This window comes from Amblyomma mixtum, chromosome 6 (genome assembly GCF_055824585.1).
Source record: "Amblyomma mixtum isolate Tamu chromosome 6, ASM5582458v1, whole genome shotgun sequence".
NCBI classification, from domain to species: Eukaryota; Metazoa; Arthropoda; class Arachnida; order Ixodida; family Ixodidae; genus Amblyomma; species Amblyomma mixtum.
The window spans coordinates 105,631,040-105,648,662 of record NC_143017.1 but is presented as its reverse complement, the minus strand read 5'-3'; the positions used below and the strand labels follow the sequence as shown (position 1 = coordinate 105,648,662).

At 51.6% G+C, this 17,623-nt stretch overlaps 1 protein-coding gene across 6 annotated transcripts in view; it reads left to right on the top strand.

Moving 5' to 3' along the window:
- Positions 1 to 17,623, top strand: part of LOC149339902 (uncharacterized) — a 553,936-nt gene that overhangs the window by 91,684 nt on the left and 444,629 nt on the right. For all 6 annotated transcript variants that reach the window (XR_016283569.1, XR_016283568.1, XM_089548582.1 and 3 more), the window contains exons 2-3: positions 12,985 to 13,135; positions 16,932 to 17,052. Coding sequence is in view for 4 of the 6 variants with exons in the window: in XM_089548582.1 (XP_089404708.1) it covers positions 13,028 to 13,135; positions 16,932 to 17,052 (229 nt within the window). In the remaining 2 variants the exon portion in view is untranslated. The remainder of the gene's footprint in view (positions 1 to 12,984; positions 13,136 to 16,931; positions 17,053 to 17,623) is intronic.

Genomic DNA, 17,623 nt, shown 5'->3' with positions numbered 1-17,623 from the left:
TGCTGCAGTGGCCCTCAGCGTGGTTCGAATCGCGTGCGAGCCGTCGAGTTGGCTGCGGCTGAAAAGAAGAATGGCGACTGAGCGCGCAGTTGTCTTCCCTGATCATTGCACGGATGTGGGCTTTATTCCTATTCTGCCTGCCTTCATCTTCCCGATGTTTTAATTGCAATGTTTTGAACACATAATGGCAGAGAGAGAGAGAGAGCAGTTTACGTTAATTCTTCGTAGTTTGCTTTTCCTCAATGGACCAAATCTGCGAGCCGTGCTCTTTGGCACATTGAGCGTCTCACCGCAGTGGGGTGTTGGAGTGGTGACATTATCCGTTTTGCAGTTATGACGTAGGTATTGCAAGCTTGTGAGCCCGAGCAGTTGAGCAGCTAGTCGCCAACATGAACTATAATCGGATACAAGCCGGATACAACTCAAGAAGGAAGCGGCTTTTCCCTGTCACAGAACCCGCTTCCAGCCAATGGCGTCGGCCGATTCTCATTGTCCTGCTAGCGTGACAATGCAGGGAGCGGCAGATGAAAGGGGATAGACCTCCCTCCCTCCATAGTTGGGGATAGACCCGTCTCTCCATTGTGGCACCGCTCCCTGCATTGTCCCCTTAGCAGGGTCATGAAAATCGGCCGACGCCATTGGCTGGAAGCGGGTTCTGTGACAGGGAAAAGCCGCTTCGTTCTTGAGTTGTATCCGACTGTATATATAGCTACTGCCTGTCTGCCGTCTTGCGGGGACTAGATTACCGCCATAGCTAACAAACAACCTGACCGGTATAGTTTATTCGCTGTCGCGAACTCTAAGATCAGGCACCGTACTTTGGGCTATTAGAGACGTTTCTCCGTCTCTGTTCCTGTCTCAGAACGGCCCAACAATGGTACGCTTTGTAAGAGTGCATTGCCAAATAGTAGATAAAAAATAAAAAGAGCGTGAGCGACTAGCAGCAGCAGGTGATGCGTCATAGTTGGCGAAAAAGTGCCCACGCAAGCAGATTCAGTTGTCACGCGCACCTGTCTTGACGTCAGTGGGAACAGAGGGAACAATAGCGCGTGACCCATTGTTCAGCAAGCAGGAGGCCCTGCTGCAAACTCGCCTTCTGCTTTTCTATATGCAGGCTAAAGACTCGACTCGCTGCGAAGTATGGAGTTAAGTGAGGATGTAAATTTCAGTCAACTCAAATTTTGCCTTCTATGAGAAGTTTGGGTCAGAAAGGCTTTTACACGTATGAAATCTCCAGTAATACAAGCCGCAGTGGCCTTCAGCGGGCGCAAGTTTCTTTTCGCTTTATTATGAAGGCTACAAAACCGTTTACGGTTTCCCTGTCCTCGGTTTGAGGTGACTGGGGGCTTTGGGATTCACAGGTCAGGGACATAAGATTTTGTGACAGAAAGGTCTCAGCATTTTCAAAACGGACCCAAATTTTGCTCGACTTGGAGGAGGAGTGGGGTTACTGATGACTTTCAGTGCTTGCAGGTAGAAGGAAGAGAATACAAGAAATTAACTTACTCTGTGACGTGTACGTCGTCAATTCACGTTAAACAGCCGGTCTTACGAAATGTTAAAGGCGAAACAATAGTTTTAGCACCATCGTACGATAAATGTGCTAACTACGATAACTACGACCGTCCGTCAAATGCGGCTATGCAAGCACGGCAACGGTAGCAACGGCAGCGCGTTACTATTGGCTGTACTAGCCCTACGGCTAGTACAGCCGGCTAAAACTTTTTTCTGTGTCACGTGTGGAGTTGAAAGAGTAGTCGTCATTGCGTAGTTGTTGGCCTAGCTTAGCTGACTTGCTTAGAGTCACGTACCTGTGAAAGATATTATATACGCGCTTCCTCCTTGGTCCTGCAACTTTGCACCAGGCACCTGTAATCAGCTGGCCATACTCGTAGCCCGCACTGGAGGCCCTTCGATATCGGCTGGAAAGCAACTTACAGCGACAAGCTTCGAGAACATTCTTTATACACCGGCTAAGGCATATCTGTACCGTCATTGGGCCACGCCTTCATGTCCTAACTACCCGGAACTCTACGCCTGCATCTCCTACTGTGTCTTTGAATGCCCCTGTCAGCCATACAGCCACATTACCGAACCCACCTCTAGTTCATGGAGTGCATGGCTCACCTTGGACCAGCTGCATAACCAGCAGGCCCTCGTGCGCCAAACCGGCGACTGACACAAAAACTGCATAATAAAGTGTATTCTATCTCTCTCTCTGAACACGGGAGTGATTCGCGCTGTATTGGCGTGTGTGATCTCCACTGCTGTAGAATCGTAAGCGTGGTCATGGTACACAACTTGAAAGGCAACAACTCCTGAAGTGCGCTAGAACGCTGTCGTTTGTGTTCCCTCTGTTTTTCCAGCGCGGTGTAGGGCACGAGCTCTCGTCTCTGTACGGCTATGGCAGCGTTGAACGTCCCCAATGCCGTTGCAGTGCTGCCAAGTGCTCCTTCTTGTATTCCCATTCAACGATGTGCTCGTGAATGCGCTCTTTTTTGTATGGCAGTGTGACGACGGTTTAAATGAATTTAGAATTGTGAGGTTGTTAATGTCCCGAAGTGACATATACGCTGTGAGGGACGCTGTAGTGGAGGGCTGGGGATTATTTTCGACTAACTTGGGCTCCGCATCACATGGGCTCTGACGGTGGATTATTCTTTGTAGTGCGAGGGCCATGTTTGATGGTAAGCCCGTACTCGGGGACGTTGGAACGGAAGATATACGGGGGCGAGGCGACGTGAGAGCGCGCGAGAACACCGCACTTGTGGAACCTCTCGCAAAAAGTTGCCGGCAGGGCTCTTAAAGGCGATGAGTTATGGGAAGGAACTTGGGCAGGCGCCAGCAGCCGGAGCGGCGTTTCGAGGGGGCCCCCTTTCAGCGTCTCCGATTCCCGGGGCGTCCAGTTCAGAGAGGTCAGCCACAGGCGCAGGTGGCGTCCCCACTCGTCGGGTCAGCACTCGGCACGGCGGCGGCCACTTACACAAGTGCGCGGACACGCAGCGTCCGTCGTGACCGTCCGTAGACGCGTGGCCGCCGGTTGGCCCTCGGCGTGATGCGCGGCCGCCGCTCTTTTTGATCGCGCCGCCGCGGCTGCTCTTCAGCAGGGGTTCCCACGTATTCGGATGCGCCGCGCGGAAGCGTGCTTGCTGCCAAATTAATTACCGCGTAGTAGTTAAGGAACGGGCGCCACGCGGATGTGACGAGAGTTTGGCCGTCTGTACGGTCAGCGGGGACTTAAGCGCAGTGGTCGAGAGCCCGAGATATGGGTTGTTTTGGCGGCCGCCCCGCGAAGCCTTGAGAGAGGTTGTTGCGTAGGTATAGCAAGCGTAATACTGCAGACAGTCGTTCCACCGTCGCGAGTCTTAGATAATCAACTACGGTAAACCATTTGTGGCACATTTTAGGGCGAAAGCGCTCGTACGCTCACCAACACCGACCAAGAATCTTGTCACCGTACGTATGTTACTGGGGTAAGCTCGGGATAAGTTCGGAGGAGCGTCGTGCCAGCTGCGCCAAAGGATGCTCGGGAAGAGCAGTGTGGGTCGCACAATCTCTGCCGGTGGCTGTGATAGAAACAGCCACCTGCCAGTGAAGTGGTGCATTGATTGACCGCTGCGCCACTGTGCTGGACTCGCCCCCGTCTATGAATGTTAAGTAGAGAATGGTTTGGTTTGGTTTGGTTTGGTTTATTAGGGTTTAACGTCCCAAAGCGACTCACGCTGTGAGGGACGCCGTAGTGAAGGGCTCCGGAAATTTCGCCCACCTGGGGTACGTGCCCTGACATCGCACAGTACACAGGCCTCTAGGATTTTGCCTCCATCGAAATTCGGTCGCCGCGGCCGGTATCGAACGCGCGTCTTTCGGGCCAGTAGCCGAGCGCCCATTCTGCATGTACGGGCGTTAACCCACTAAAGATATCATGCCATACCCTTAAGGAGGAGCTTAAGTGCCCCCTACAATTGAAGAATGAACACGTGCTTTCGCACGTTTCTTCGGTTTAACTACGTTAAACCCCTATCAATTTTTGGCACATAGCGATGCGTCTTCCACCATACTGGCACGAGCGGCCATTGAAGTTTCTACTGCCACCGTCACTATTATACAGCCTACTTCAGTGCCACGAAGACAGTTTAGGAGGAGGAACATCTATCCTCCGAATTTCACCCCCCGCGGGAAAACGAGCGTCCTCTTGTGAGCGGCGAGCAGGACCCGCTTTTCCGCGTTATGCTGTAGGCTTTACATATATGACGATGTCAGTTCTGTCTTCTCACGCGAAGCCTTGAGGAGGGGGAAAATTGTCTTTCCGGGTACGATGTGACGAAGATTACGCAGGCTAGTCTTTGGACTGAGATGCTCTGAACCAACTACGAGACGTGGTACTGTCTGGAAAAGTCTGTAGAAGCTGTCCTAATCTTGGATTTCAGCGCACTTCCATATTCAAGACCCGCCGCGGTGGCTCAGTGGTTACGGTGCTCGGCTGCTGACCCGAAAGACGCGGGTTCGATCCCGGCCGCGGCGGCTGAATTTATTGAAGGCGAAATTCTAGAGGCCCGTGTGCTCTGCGATGTCAGGGCACGTTAAAGAACCCCAGATGGTCGAAATTTCCGGAGCCCTTCACTACGGCGTCCCTCATAGCCTGAGTCGCTTTGGGACGTTAAACCCCAATAAACCAAACCAAACCATATTCAAGCGGTTTTGTCGAAGAGATTCATAAGCTTGAATGAAAAACGGCAGTGCTTACACTGCTCAGTGAGGTCGGATTTATGACCTAACGTCGTGAAACGTACGTGTGTAGCACGCAGGCGTTGCACTGTCCATCGGGCTGTGGCAGGTGGCGCTCGCTGCGCTGGCGAATCGTCTTTTGCGATGTTACCGAGACGAAAAGAGAGACGGAAACTTCTTGCTTTTAACTGGCGGGACTGTCTGCTCGCCTAGTATTTGGGGGGTTAATGAACTGCAGGAAGCGCTTGTCTGGAAACTGGCCAAGAATGTGGGGCAACCGGCGCCACGCACCCTGCGCGAACAGCGTCAGACTCCAGAGTCCTGCCTGCTCATTGGCTCCGGGTTCTCTGTCTCTCCGCCGCTCCGCTCGCATAGGGCACCGGAGTTATGCTATTCACATACGTATATGGATGAGTATGCGCCGGCGTTTCATCGCAGCTTCGTACTGTTATTTCGGTGTATTGCTCACGCTCTGTCGAGGATAACAAAACATCACTTTTTCCCCGCGCGAGAGGGTTGTATCACGTGGCGTAAGATGCGATAACTGTTTATTTTGTTTATCTTTTGCCCACAGCGCCATTTGGCATTACAGTGGGGGGTTGCTACGTATAATATAGCACATAAATGCAGGTAAATAAAAGAAAGGGAAACAGCAGCACCGGCATTCACAAAGTAACGAATAACGCTGAATATGCCACTGCTACTGGCACCATCGCTCTGTTTTGTGAAATTATTTTCTCTCGCGTTTTTACTCTGCAGTGTTGTATCATGAACTGGAGATTGTTTTGTTGTTGGGAAGTTATATTGGCCGATGCCCGGTACGCACGGCTTCTGCCGGCCGACTTACAATTGTGCACTGAGGAGCTAGGTGCGGCAGGACGCACTTTCTAAACATAACAGGAAATAAGTTTCAGTATTATTTCTACTAGTACTTCTGGTGCGCTTCGGTTGATGGGCTGAAGTCCTCAGCGCTTTCTTATTCTTCCTCGGTTGACATCGCGGCCAGTGCGTGAGAGAGGAGGCCTTGCTCGCGTGTCGCTTCCTCCTCTCGCTGTTTCACTCAGGCGACGGACGTGAGAGTGGCGTAAAATGGGCCCGAGGAGCCCGACCCACGCGCGGGCTTGGGCGCTGCGCGACAGCTCCGGAGTTCCGGCTCGCCGAGTCTTCCTCCCCTCGCGTCGGAAAGCGGAGCCGGCTTCCACGCTCATCCGTTGCCATGTGCGAGGAGTGTCTTTGCGACGTCCCGAGCCGGAAGGCAAAGCGGCGCGCTTGGCCAGCGTCCAAAAACGAGCCGAGCGGGAATCAGTTGACGCGTTCGTTGAACCTCTTTGCTCCCTCCGCTGTCTTGCTCCCGCGTGTGCTTCTTCTGGAGCGAGGCTGTCTCCTAGCTCCGGTGTCCTTCTAACTTTCTGCCTTCCTTTCCGCCAAGTCTGCTGCTGCTGCCGTCTCGCGTGGCCCTCGGTCGGTTGCTGCTCTTTTCCTTATTATGCGCGAGCCCCTGGGTCTGCGCGCCATATGACGAGCGCGCTGACTGGCGGCTGGCACGCTCCGTAAACAGCGCCCAATTTGCGGGTCTTCTCTTTCCCTCCCCCGTCTCATTGCGGGCTGCACGTGGCTGCCTGTCCGTTGGTACGTCGCCTCGTATGGCTCGCTAGTGGCCTGCGGCTAGGGGAGCGCTGCTGCTTTCGCTTACTGCCTCTGTGGCCTGGATGTCAGGGGAGGTTTCTCATCATTATGCTCTTTTACTTTCGTGTGTTAACTGGGTGCGTAAAGCTTTTGCTGTTCTTTTCTTTCTTTTGTTTTGCCGGTGAGAAAAAGGAACCGCGGCCATTTTTCTTTGAATTCTATCTTAGTTTACCTTTTGTTGTCTTTACTTTGTCTTTTATGTTATTTTACTTTTCTCTTTCTGCCTGGAATACTCGCAAGAAAGAGAGAAAGCTACAACTGTTTTGAGAAAAAAGTAGAGATTTTAGCAAGCGCACTTAGTACGCCGACATGCTCTGCTGGGACGCGGGTGGGGTCCGGGAGAGAATACGGACGGAAAATAGTGCAGAAATTAGCAAAAGAAAATGGTGAAAACAACAATAAACCGTGGTCTACAGTTCGGGTTTACAGATATTTCGAGTGATGGTACAAAATAGCGTTCAAAGTTTTTCCACAAGGCCACTGTCTTGAAGATACGTATAAACACGGAGTTTAATGCATGGCGTTGCTGCAGCGAGTAGGAGAAGGGACATATGCGATTTTTTTTTTTTGTGGTGTAAGCGCCTCCAATTTAAACTTCTACCATACTCCACAATTGATATACGCTGGGCACTTCAAACGAATCCGTTCATATTCATGACAGTTGGGAACGTCTCTTTTCATGCGTCTTTCAGTGCGGACCGTGGCTCGCGAAATTTTGCACAGGACATAATTCTCTATTCCAAGGCATGTTAATATGCTGCTGTGTTTAGTTCAGATTTACATTCAGACGAATTCAAGTGAGGATTTTTTTTTCTAAATGAGCCAAATCCAGAAGCCGAAACTAAGTCAAATTATACTGTAATGACAAACTCATCCATACATGTTTCCTTCGGAAAAACTATTTAACAAAAGGATCCCCGTAACACCTAGGGAACCCACACGCAAATCCTATATTAAATAAACAAATGAGCCACATCCATTGGTGAGGGCCTGCTTTGTCTTTGGACCAGTCTGCTTCGAGCGGGGTGTCATTTGTTCCTTCTCCAGCGCTACTTTGCGATGGACTACGTAGGATATGACAAAGTGGGCGGAAGGTCGAAACCAGAAGACAACGATAACGAAGGGATCATTAGTCCCGTCGCCTAAGAATAAAGGAGGCACCTCTGGTCTACATTGAACTTTATTGTGTTTAGCTGGGCTAGTTGACATTGGCTTCCCAAATTTATTACTGCAGGCGAAATAGCAGACGCCGACAGGAACCGCCAGGACTAGCGGCTGTCCTGCCGTTTTGTGTTCTGGCGTCTGCATCTAGCATTTCGCTACCAATCACTAATTTAGGATGCTACAGAGAAGAAGAATAAATTCTACAAGCGACACATTCCATCTAGTTTACTTTTCCCCTGCCGAAATAGGAACGTAAAGAAAATGAAGACTGTCATTTAATTAAGCGCCTGTGGGAGAAGCCTGCCATCCACATTTACTCGCTCGTGGTGGTGAAGCGCCGCAGTAACCCTGATTGCACACAATGAATGTCGTATTTTTTTTTCTGCTCAATTCGCAGCGTAATAATTTTAAACATCATTTTCATCAACAGAACTTTCCCGGATATGTCGAACTCGACAGGAATCGCGAAATAGTTCAATATATTGATAATTCCACATATAAAAATGAAATGGATATGTTTATCCGTAGCCTTGAAGCAAGGATACATTGCACCCACGCTGGTGACGGGGTTCTTGCGGCGACATGCCACCCGCTGGTGTGGAGGCAGCGCACCGGTCGCTGGGCATATCTATGCCTCACCTGCTTCGCATCGAAGCCGCAGCGGACAGTTCTTTGGAACTAGCCACTACCTATACATATAATGTACCTAATTCGGTTAACAGTAAACTATAAGTAGAATTACCGGTCATTAAAATTGCGGAGCAGCTGGATTCCGCAACGCCTTCGGCAGCGAAGCAATCAGTTCCAGGCAAGGGAAGCCGCTAGGCTTACGTTAGGTTGACTTCACTGCATGACAGCGATACGGCATGGAAAATTTAGTGCAGGAGATGTAAGGCCTCCCTCCAAGCACACCTCACGTTCATCTCGTCGAGCGGTTGCACACCGCTTGCGCTGCCAGCAGGCAGCGCACCGGACCTGTCCGCGCGCGCGAATAGTGATCGGAATGTGCCGTTAGGAGAAGCACCACTTGCAGGGGCGTGGCGCGCAGTTCGTTATATGGAATGACTGACGAAATCGAGTTCGTTACGCTGCGCTACTTTCCTGTGCTTTTACACAGGATTTTCAAGGGGATAATCTCTGTTTTCGATATAGCCAATAATTCGAAATGTCCGGGTTCGATATATCCGGGCTGGACCACTGTGTAAATAAAGGTTTTTGAGTAAAATTGGGTTAGATGTAGACATTCACAGCGAAAAGAGCCAAATCCAAAGTTTTTAGATGCCGATACTAACTAAATTGTTTGCATGGTTTCTCAGTACACAGTGGTGTAGAGTTGCTCTAACCTGTAAAACGTATCATATGACAGCTTGGATAGCGCTACGGTTTTTGCGGATAAGACACTTTCGCTTTTTGCTCAGTTCCCGTGAGTTTTGCTCATCTCGAAAGAAAGAACTCCAGTTTCTAGGAGATTTGCGGAAAGCCATTGGAATGCCTGATCATGACCTGGTCGTTCCTCGTTGCCTGTTATTCACCTCAGTTATTTGGGAGGCGGAGAATCATCGCTATTATAGAAACGATTTGGCTTGGCTTCGAAGCGCCCGTCGGCTTCCAGCGTTTATTCCGTGCAGCGCCGCGAAGGCGTGCAGAGCGGTGGTGCCCGCGTTGTGACTCTCTGCTGCGTTGTTTAGATGTTTAGATGTTTGGATCTTGATTTATTTTTTGTGTTGTTCTTCAGAAGTGGGAAACAACAGAGGAGGGCTTTCAAATATCATTTCCGTTCATACGCCGTGGATAGCTCTTTGGATATTTCGTTATGCTGCTGAGAACGAGGTCTTTTCGGTATGCGGCGCGTATTTCAAGGCAGGGGGTGAATTAAAAAAAAACAAAAAAAACAACAACAACCATGTGTCGACTTGCTGATGTTGCTGTTATTCCGGCCCTGCTGCTGTTATGAACGGGTTTCAGGACAAGTCAAGCTGCTCTCTGCAGCTTTTTCCCTCAGACCCGCGCCCATACTTCTCACTACGGCGTCCCTCGTAGCCCAGCTGAGTCGCTTTGGGACGTTAAACCGCCATAAACCATAAGCCAAACCCGCTTATACTTCAGTGTACGTCGTTTGTGGGAAATAAATATATTGTATTGTATTGCTGATTGGAGTTCCTCTGAACCTCTTGTGCGCGAGAATTTCTCCATACATTCTCTGGTGGTTGGGAGGCATCATCTGTGGCTTTGCAGTCAAGTAACTTTACGCAGCGATTCTTCTTTCTAGGCGGTTTCTGCCGCACGCTCTTCCTCATCCCCCCTCTCTATGGGAGAAACGCACTTACGTCGGAAATTGACGTCACACGCTCCGCGTGATGTCGCGCCAGATGTGCGACTCTCGCCTGTCGCCTGGACACGTTGGGCCACCAGAGCGGTTCGTACATCGCGCTGCGCTTGAACGCGTAAATCAAAGCAAGGGTCGGACAAAAACGAGGATTTGCAGGGGCTCTGTACTCGCAGTCAGTGTACGAACGGCGAGCGAGTCAACGCGAGGTAAACCTGTCAGGCAAACAAGCGAGCGGTGAGAAAGAAGGGCGCGCTGCACAGGCGTCAAGCAAACGCCAAAGGACTAGGAAGCAAATCAAGACGATTGCTTGTTCTCGTCGGAATACCAAGTGGCTCAGCAGTAGAGGAAAGACTGCCAGACGTCGGAGGAAACACGTCACCCGTCAGCCAGAATGTAGGGCTCCTGCTCTGTCACCGGCGAGAGAAAAGACGTGAACGAGTATTTTGGCTACACGCGAAGGAGGTCGAGCGAATTTCAGTTTTTTTTTTACCTCCTTTCGCAGGCTCACATACATTGTTAATGTTTGCAGATGCGATCAGAACTGCCCGCTCTACGCGCAGTTTTTTTTTTTTTTCAAATTTCAAATGCCTAAACTTGGTTCATATATCCTCTACAAATGCCAAGGTGGTGGAAAATATTGCGAAGCCCGCCGCTTACAGGGCGTCCCTCGAATCTAAACCACGCGTTTAGCTCTTACCTCCGATATAATGGCGTTTTATCTTTCCGCGTCGTTTAGGTCTGCCGCTGGGAAGTAACCACTTTACTGAAATGACCAGATGCAGTTTCCTTAAGAGGGATGGTTGGATGTGACCTCCGTGCTCTGAAGTCATCGCTACCCTGCCAGACTGCGTGGCTTGAGTTTTGGCCGCTGCTGCACAGAACTGGCAACGGCGGCTGGGTTGCGTGGTCGCGCGCCACACTTCTTGCTCCGGGCGGCGGCACCGTTTAATTTGCTCCTCCGTTGGCGCTGTTCATTTTTCTTTCTTATTTTGCGTGTGCGTGCCCGTCTCTTGCGCAGGCTGTACTTCCGTCGCGGCCCGGTCAAAGAAAAAGGCGCCCGTAATTGGGGGAGCTTATAGGCGCTCTCCCCTCCGGCCGACTCTCTTATCAGGCGGCCCAAACCCGCGCGCCGCCGCCGCGCTGTCAGTGAAATCCGCCGGGCCGGCGTGGTTGCCATGTGGATTAAGTGCGCGCTTTCCGTGAAGAACACGCCGCATTGAAAAGGACGGCGAGGAGGAGGAGGAGGAGGGAGCGAACGAGATGTAACGATGGTTATTTTCAGGAAGCCGCGTCTTCTGGAAGGGAAGCGCCCTTTTGTGACCCTCGCCTGCTGCTTGTCCTCCACCCCTACCCTCCTCTCGGGGTATTTGCTCCGGTCCGCTCCTCGAAGCCTCGTTCTTGGTCTGCCTCCTTTGTGCCGCCTTTCTGGTCGTGTGACCATGCGGCGCGCCGGCTGTGAAAAGCAATAAAAAAAAGAGAGCTAAGATTATGCCCGGCCGGCCTTGCTCTTTGCGAGTTGCCCCCTGTGGCGTGGCTGGTTCCCCGCTGCGCGGTCGTTTAAGCCCGGGGATATCTGCGTGAAAATGAAAGGAGAGAACGCGCGACGTGTTTCTCCGCTTCCTCGTCCTCCTCCCTAAAAGCCTTTTTTTTCTTTTCTTTTCTGCTTATGTGGCTCCCTCTCGGGAGAACTGGCTTGTGCGCTGTATGGCGCCATCGCTTTTCCGTTCCTTATTTTATTTCGTTTTCGTGTTGCTTAAGTCATTTTTTTTTTGTTCTCACTCTTTCTGTCTTCCGCTTCTATCATTCCGTAAACTCCATAAACTGGTCTTCGACGTTCGCGAAGACGGCCGATTTTTGTTGCGAAAGCAACACTACGCGAGTCGCCGAGCCATTTCGCGGAGCTGACGAAAGGCCATACTGCGCGTGCGCGAGGAGCAGTGACGTCACACGGCACACAGCTGGCGCGCCGCCGCCGTCGCTGCGCGGGTGGCTCAGAAGTGCCGCCGCCGCGCTCGCCAGTTGCGCATGCGCAGTAGCGGCGCATAGCTAGCGTGCCGGGGCTGCCACCCCTGCCGCGCGCTCTCCATCGCCTCTCTCTCTCCTCGTTGCTTCCGCAATCCTCCAGGTTTAACCAGAGCTAAACCATTGCCAATTTTTGTCGAGGCTGTCGGCATGTGTCTTAGCCGGCCCGTCGTTCGGGGAGAATCCGCTGCAGGTGCTTCCACTCCAGTTCTATTCCTTCCAGCCCCTCTTCATTGGCTAAGACACTGCCACGCCCCGGTTGTCGGCGGGATCAGCCATTCGGCGCGGAAGTGGATAAGAACGGAATCGAATCGAAGGAAAAGAACCGTTATATTATACCGGCCCCGTATTCGCCCTGTTCGTGAGGAACATGTATTATGACAATGACAGTCACATTTTCCCCAAGGCATGTTTTAGGGTGTCATTTGTCGCGTACCGCGCGTAGAGAATAACAGCTGAAGAAATAAACGGAAATTAAGTCTTTTGTTGTCGAACCAACAATATATTTGATTTAAACAGAGGCGGGCGTGAGCGGCGTATTGACTGCAGCGGAAACTGCTGAGTGGAACATCTCTTAGCGGCGAAGCAAAGACCGCGTTTACGCCTGTCCGAGCTTCGAGAGAACTGGCAGAGACATACGTATCGTTTCAGGCTGAATTTTTTAAAAGTGTCGTGTCCATGCCAGATGTATGATTCGTGTGAAACAGTATGGTCGCCTTCCGAACGATCAGTGGTTGTGATCATCCTAAACGGAGGCGCTTGCGTGGAGGCACCCTAGTTTATGCGCACGAACTGTGAGCCAGCTGCGCAGTTACTGCAAATACTGGGGGGTTTCGCCTCCTGGACGGCGCTGATGCGAAACTGCAGTTTCGTCCCCAGACGCCTCTTTTCTCATTCTGCCTCTGGACATCTCAGTGACTGCGCCGTCATCTTCGCGTCCCAGTTTAGAATTTTATATACCCAGTCGCGCATTGAGAACGTCACGGTGATGCCGCGGAGCCGATTGTTGACGCGCGTCCTCATTGAGCGACCTCGCCTCTTCTCTTTCCTGTTCGCAGATGAGGTTACTATGTTGCTGACGCCAATCCGGAGCTTGTGACAATGGCGTCAGTCAGGTTGCTCAATTCGTCGGACCTCTACAGCTCACCGCACCACCTCAACGGAAGCTACCACGGCACCGCCTCCAACGAGCGCTCCAGGACGCCCAAGGTGTGATGCGTATCCACGTTTCTTTTTTTTTTTTTCTGCATGAATGCGTCACGCGTGCGCACGCCATTTGTTGTGCAGTACATATTGCTTGTGTCTTCAGCCACAGAGCTCGCGCCATGCTCCGTGGAGAGAGCATGTACTAGAAAGGGGTGAAACGGTTCGCTAGTTAATCGCAGTTCAAGCTTCGCTGCCACGCGACGTTAACTGATGTGCTGATCGCGCCTGTACTCACTTAAATGGCCTTTGAAACGGGACCTCAGTATAGTTTCGATATGCCAGGGATGTTAAAGGACGCCGTTGCACGAATATCCTCCAGCAAGGGTTCTCTAAATGCGCTTTGCAGAAGCTGGATTATCTGGTGTCAAAATCTGAATTTCAGTGTCTTCGCGCCTTTCTCTCTCCTCTCGTTACTTTTTGCACGCTGCACATGCACGCTGAAAGGTCGGCGCACTTTCTTTGTTTAAATTTTTATATTTCACTGTTGAAAATAGTATTTGCTAATGCATAAGGAGGGGATATTCAAAATTCCGCAAGGGCGCTTTCCCACATAACTATGTTGCCCCAAACAAGATGGCTGACTTCGCTATAAAGGAACTACGTGGGCTACAGGACAAGCGCTTAAGATGTGGATAGAATGTAAGAAACGTATTTTGGAAGAATCAAACAAAAAACCAATCTTTCTTGCTTTGTTTCAGCTGGAAACGCATGGTCAGCCATCTTGTTTGGGACAACACTGTTATGCGGGAAAGCGCACTTGCGGAATTTTGAATATCCCCTATTAAGCAGATTTGTAAAGGTGTTTACACGGGGAGTGATCGACCGCATTAAAAAAAATTGTGCGCATAGTCATGCTCATGAACAGGGGTCAGTCAGTAAACGACTTCTGTTGAAACATGCTTGGTTTAGGTTACTCAAATTCCATGCTTTACGACTGGCTATGAACTCACGTAGCTTTACATTATTGATTTCCTAAAATTGGAGCGTTTGTCTGAAATCTGATCTTAGTGCAAGCAGTTGCAGACTGGGGCGGCGCTTCCCCTCCTGGAGAAATGTTGAGGGGGGGGGGGGGGGGGGGTGGAGCGCCTCCCTTGCACCCCCTGTTTCGGAGTTCGTGGTATATACAAATCCGCGCGCGCGGCACACTGTGCAAGCGGCCGGGGTGGGGCGCCGGCCGCATATCAGTGGAAGTATAGCACACACGGAGCGTATGTGGAGAAAACCTAGAGCACATACTTTGCATGCTGTTGCTTTGCGTCGTCTTGTTTCTTGCACACTTGCCCCTGAGACACGTGTTAAGCCTTTCTGTGACGTGCGTGCTAGCTCATGCGTGGATGTGTGTGTATTATGTCTTGGACGCCTTACGCATCCATGCGATATCGCCACCTTTCATGTCCACTCTCCCCCTATTTTTGCCTGCCCCTATCCGTTTATGTTCCGTAAACAGTTTCAGCTCGACAGCCTTCCGCCATGAACCCACTGCCCATCCACACAGTTTTTCCACTGAGAGGGCCAGTGTCGCTGCGGCCTGTGCAGTTTGTTTCGAAACGTATTCAACGCCGCGGCTCGAATGAAACGAGGCCGAGAATGCGGCGCAGCTGTGCCCGCAAGGACGGGACAACAAAGTGCCGCGTTGAAGGAGGAAACTGTTGCGAACTTCTCGAGTGGGTCCCCTTGAGGCGGCCCTGGGACGTCTCTGCGAAACCCGAGACACCGAGCAGCAGTAGAGCGGGTTAGGAAGCGGGCGCGCGTTAAGAGGCAGGGTGCAGCAGAACTGGGGCAGTCGGCGGTTAGCGCTCATTACGAAACTCGCGGCGACAGGAAGCGATTCTCTCGCTTCCGCGGGTCCCAATGCGCAGTTTAGTGCTTGGCCAACGCGCGTCTGCTCTGCTCCTGCGGTGCTGCGGCGAGATGCCGGGCGCCTGTTCCATTAGGGCGGCCGCAGCTTGCGCCTCTTGTCGCCGCGCTAATGATCTCCGCCGTCGCTCTTGGCCGGCGCCTAGCGACTGCAGCTGCTCTCACAAGACGACAGGGTTGACTGCTGCCGCTTTGTGGGTTTCCGCGCCGACTGGCGGCCTGTCTGTTGCTAGCTTTTGCAGACCTTGCTTGTCTATACGTGCGCAGAGCGCACGCAGTAGCTGCGCGGGTGCCGCCTCGGGCACCATCGGGATGAATCCAGACAACAGCACATGTTGGTGCTTGTTGCGGGCATGCGCGAGCTATGGCCCTGCAAGAGGTCATCCTAGAAACATCCTCTACACGGCGGGGCGAATAAGCGACAGCAAAGTCGGGGCGTTGGGTGAAGTTAGTGGCCCTCGCTACGCGGCGGCTTGGGCGGCGTTTCGTATAGCTTCCGCTTCTTCGGCGAGGCGACGCGGAAGGCGCTCTGCAGCCGCTTTTATTGGCGCGAAACCGAAAGTATATGCGTCTCTGGCGCTATCAGAACGGTCGCTGTGGCAGCACTCGCTCTGTAGTGGGTCGAGTTGCCTGGAAGCATGGAGGAAAAGAAACTCTGGGGCAAGCGTCAGGCGATAACCTTCAAGCCTAGTCATAAAAATTAAAAAGAAGAGAGTCGGTCCCCCACTTATTCACACCACGTGATAGCTTGTGGCGGTATCTATCACCACTGCGCGCGCGCATGTGCGGCCTATAGTACGCAGAAATGACTACTTGCTTTAGATGCCCGCTCCATGGGCCGCGCAGACGCTCGCACTAAAACGTACAGCTGTCAAAACATTAGTGTCTTACCCGGAGATCGAAAAGCGGGGGAGGGAGCGGCGTCATGAACTCTTGGCTTGCGAAGGCTGACCGCGTAACGTCAAACTCCCTCCTGAGTTTTTTTTTTCCCCCTCGTTAACCGGTACAGTGGATACAGGCACCATGGGGTGGGCATCAGGCAACGCGTACGCAAGTGTTTATGAAATAAGGAGAGCTCGTTTTCTCGCGCGGTGTTTGATACGTCTGTATCTGCGTGGTTTACGCTATGGAGTGCGTATACAGGGTGTTTCATCTCAGACTACCCAACGTTTAAAAATGACCTTTTTGAGTTAGGAGAGCGCTTTTTTCGGCATAGCATTGTCGACGGCGTAGTACGCCAGAATGCAGCTAAGACGGAGAGGTTGCTTTGCCTGCATGCTGCTCGAAAGCGAATTTATTTTGGCACTATGTAGCAAAATTTGTAGCGAAGGTATGTATGTAGCACTATGTAGCACTATGTAGCACTATGTAGCACAATGTAGCACAATGTAGCACTATGTAGCACTATGTAGCAACATGTAGCGAAGGTAACCGCGCTTTCGAAATTATGAAAACTGATATGGATATTAATTACGGTGGGATACACGCCTCTCAATAATTAACGAGCCTAACAGTAGTAGTTAAAAAGTTAACTATTGAATACTAGTTAACCAGCCTGCTTGTTAGCACGTCTTATTTGTATTCTGATGTACTACACCACCGACAGTGCTCTATCGAAAAAAGCGCTCTTCTAACTCAAAAAGCCTATTTTTAAGAATTCTGTAAAGTCTTAGGTGAAAAACCCTGTAAATCCTCCAACAGCGCGGTTTATAAGAAGAGCCACAGGAGGTACAGAGAGGCATAAAGTAAGTCTGTGTAGCTGTATATACCAAGGCCGCGGATGCGAGGCCAGACGGAGAAAACGAACGAGACGAAGCGTTTCGTTACGCTCGTATCCCCATCTGCGTCCTTGCGATCGCCGTCGAACACGGCGCGGTCTGCCCATTTGTTTTCGTTCCTCATTTGAGTGGAAGCCAGCCTACAGGAAACCTCGCATTTGCAGAACGGCCTGGAGGTGATCGAGACGAGCCACGCGGTCCGTCTGCAGCAGGAGAAGCCGCACCTGGTGAGCCTGGGCGGAGGCCGGCTCAGCACGTCCGTCACCATACACCCTCTGCCCGAAGGTGGGTCGTGTCTCCTGAACAGCTGGCGCTGCTGGCCGCCGCCACGGCTGCACGGCGCAAAGGGGACAGACGCACAGCGAAGTGCAATGCGCCATTCGCGACTATAAATTGTATTGAAGCTTCACGTGCACTTACTACATACACGCAGCACGCGGCACTTGTGTGTGCTGAAGGAGAGGCGCATTGTCCTGTCCGTCTTCGTTTTGTGCATATTTTCTTGGTGCCCCACCCCCATCATGAAATCATGAATGATCATCGACTAGCCCAGTAGCAAGCACTTCCGTACTGCCTGTCCGTCAGGGCACCCCCAGATAATTTTAATACGAAAGCATTACTTGTCTCATGAGTGGCGTGTACAGTCTACGCCATCCTTGTGTAGAGCGCTCGATAAGTCTCCACCGCGCAATACAAGCCGGAATCAGAAAATAGCCCATGGTTTCCGGGCACAGTAGTCGTGCCCACCTTGCTCGCTGGTCTGTGTGGCTCTACTTCCTCGCAAGCCTTGCCTCTAAAAGCTAGAAGCTGCTACATGGTGTCGATTTTTAGAGAGGTGAGTGCGCCGCCCAAGAGC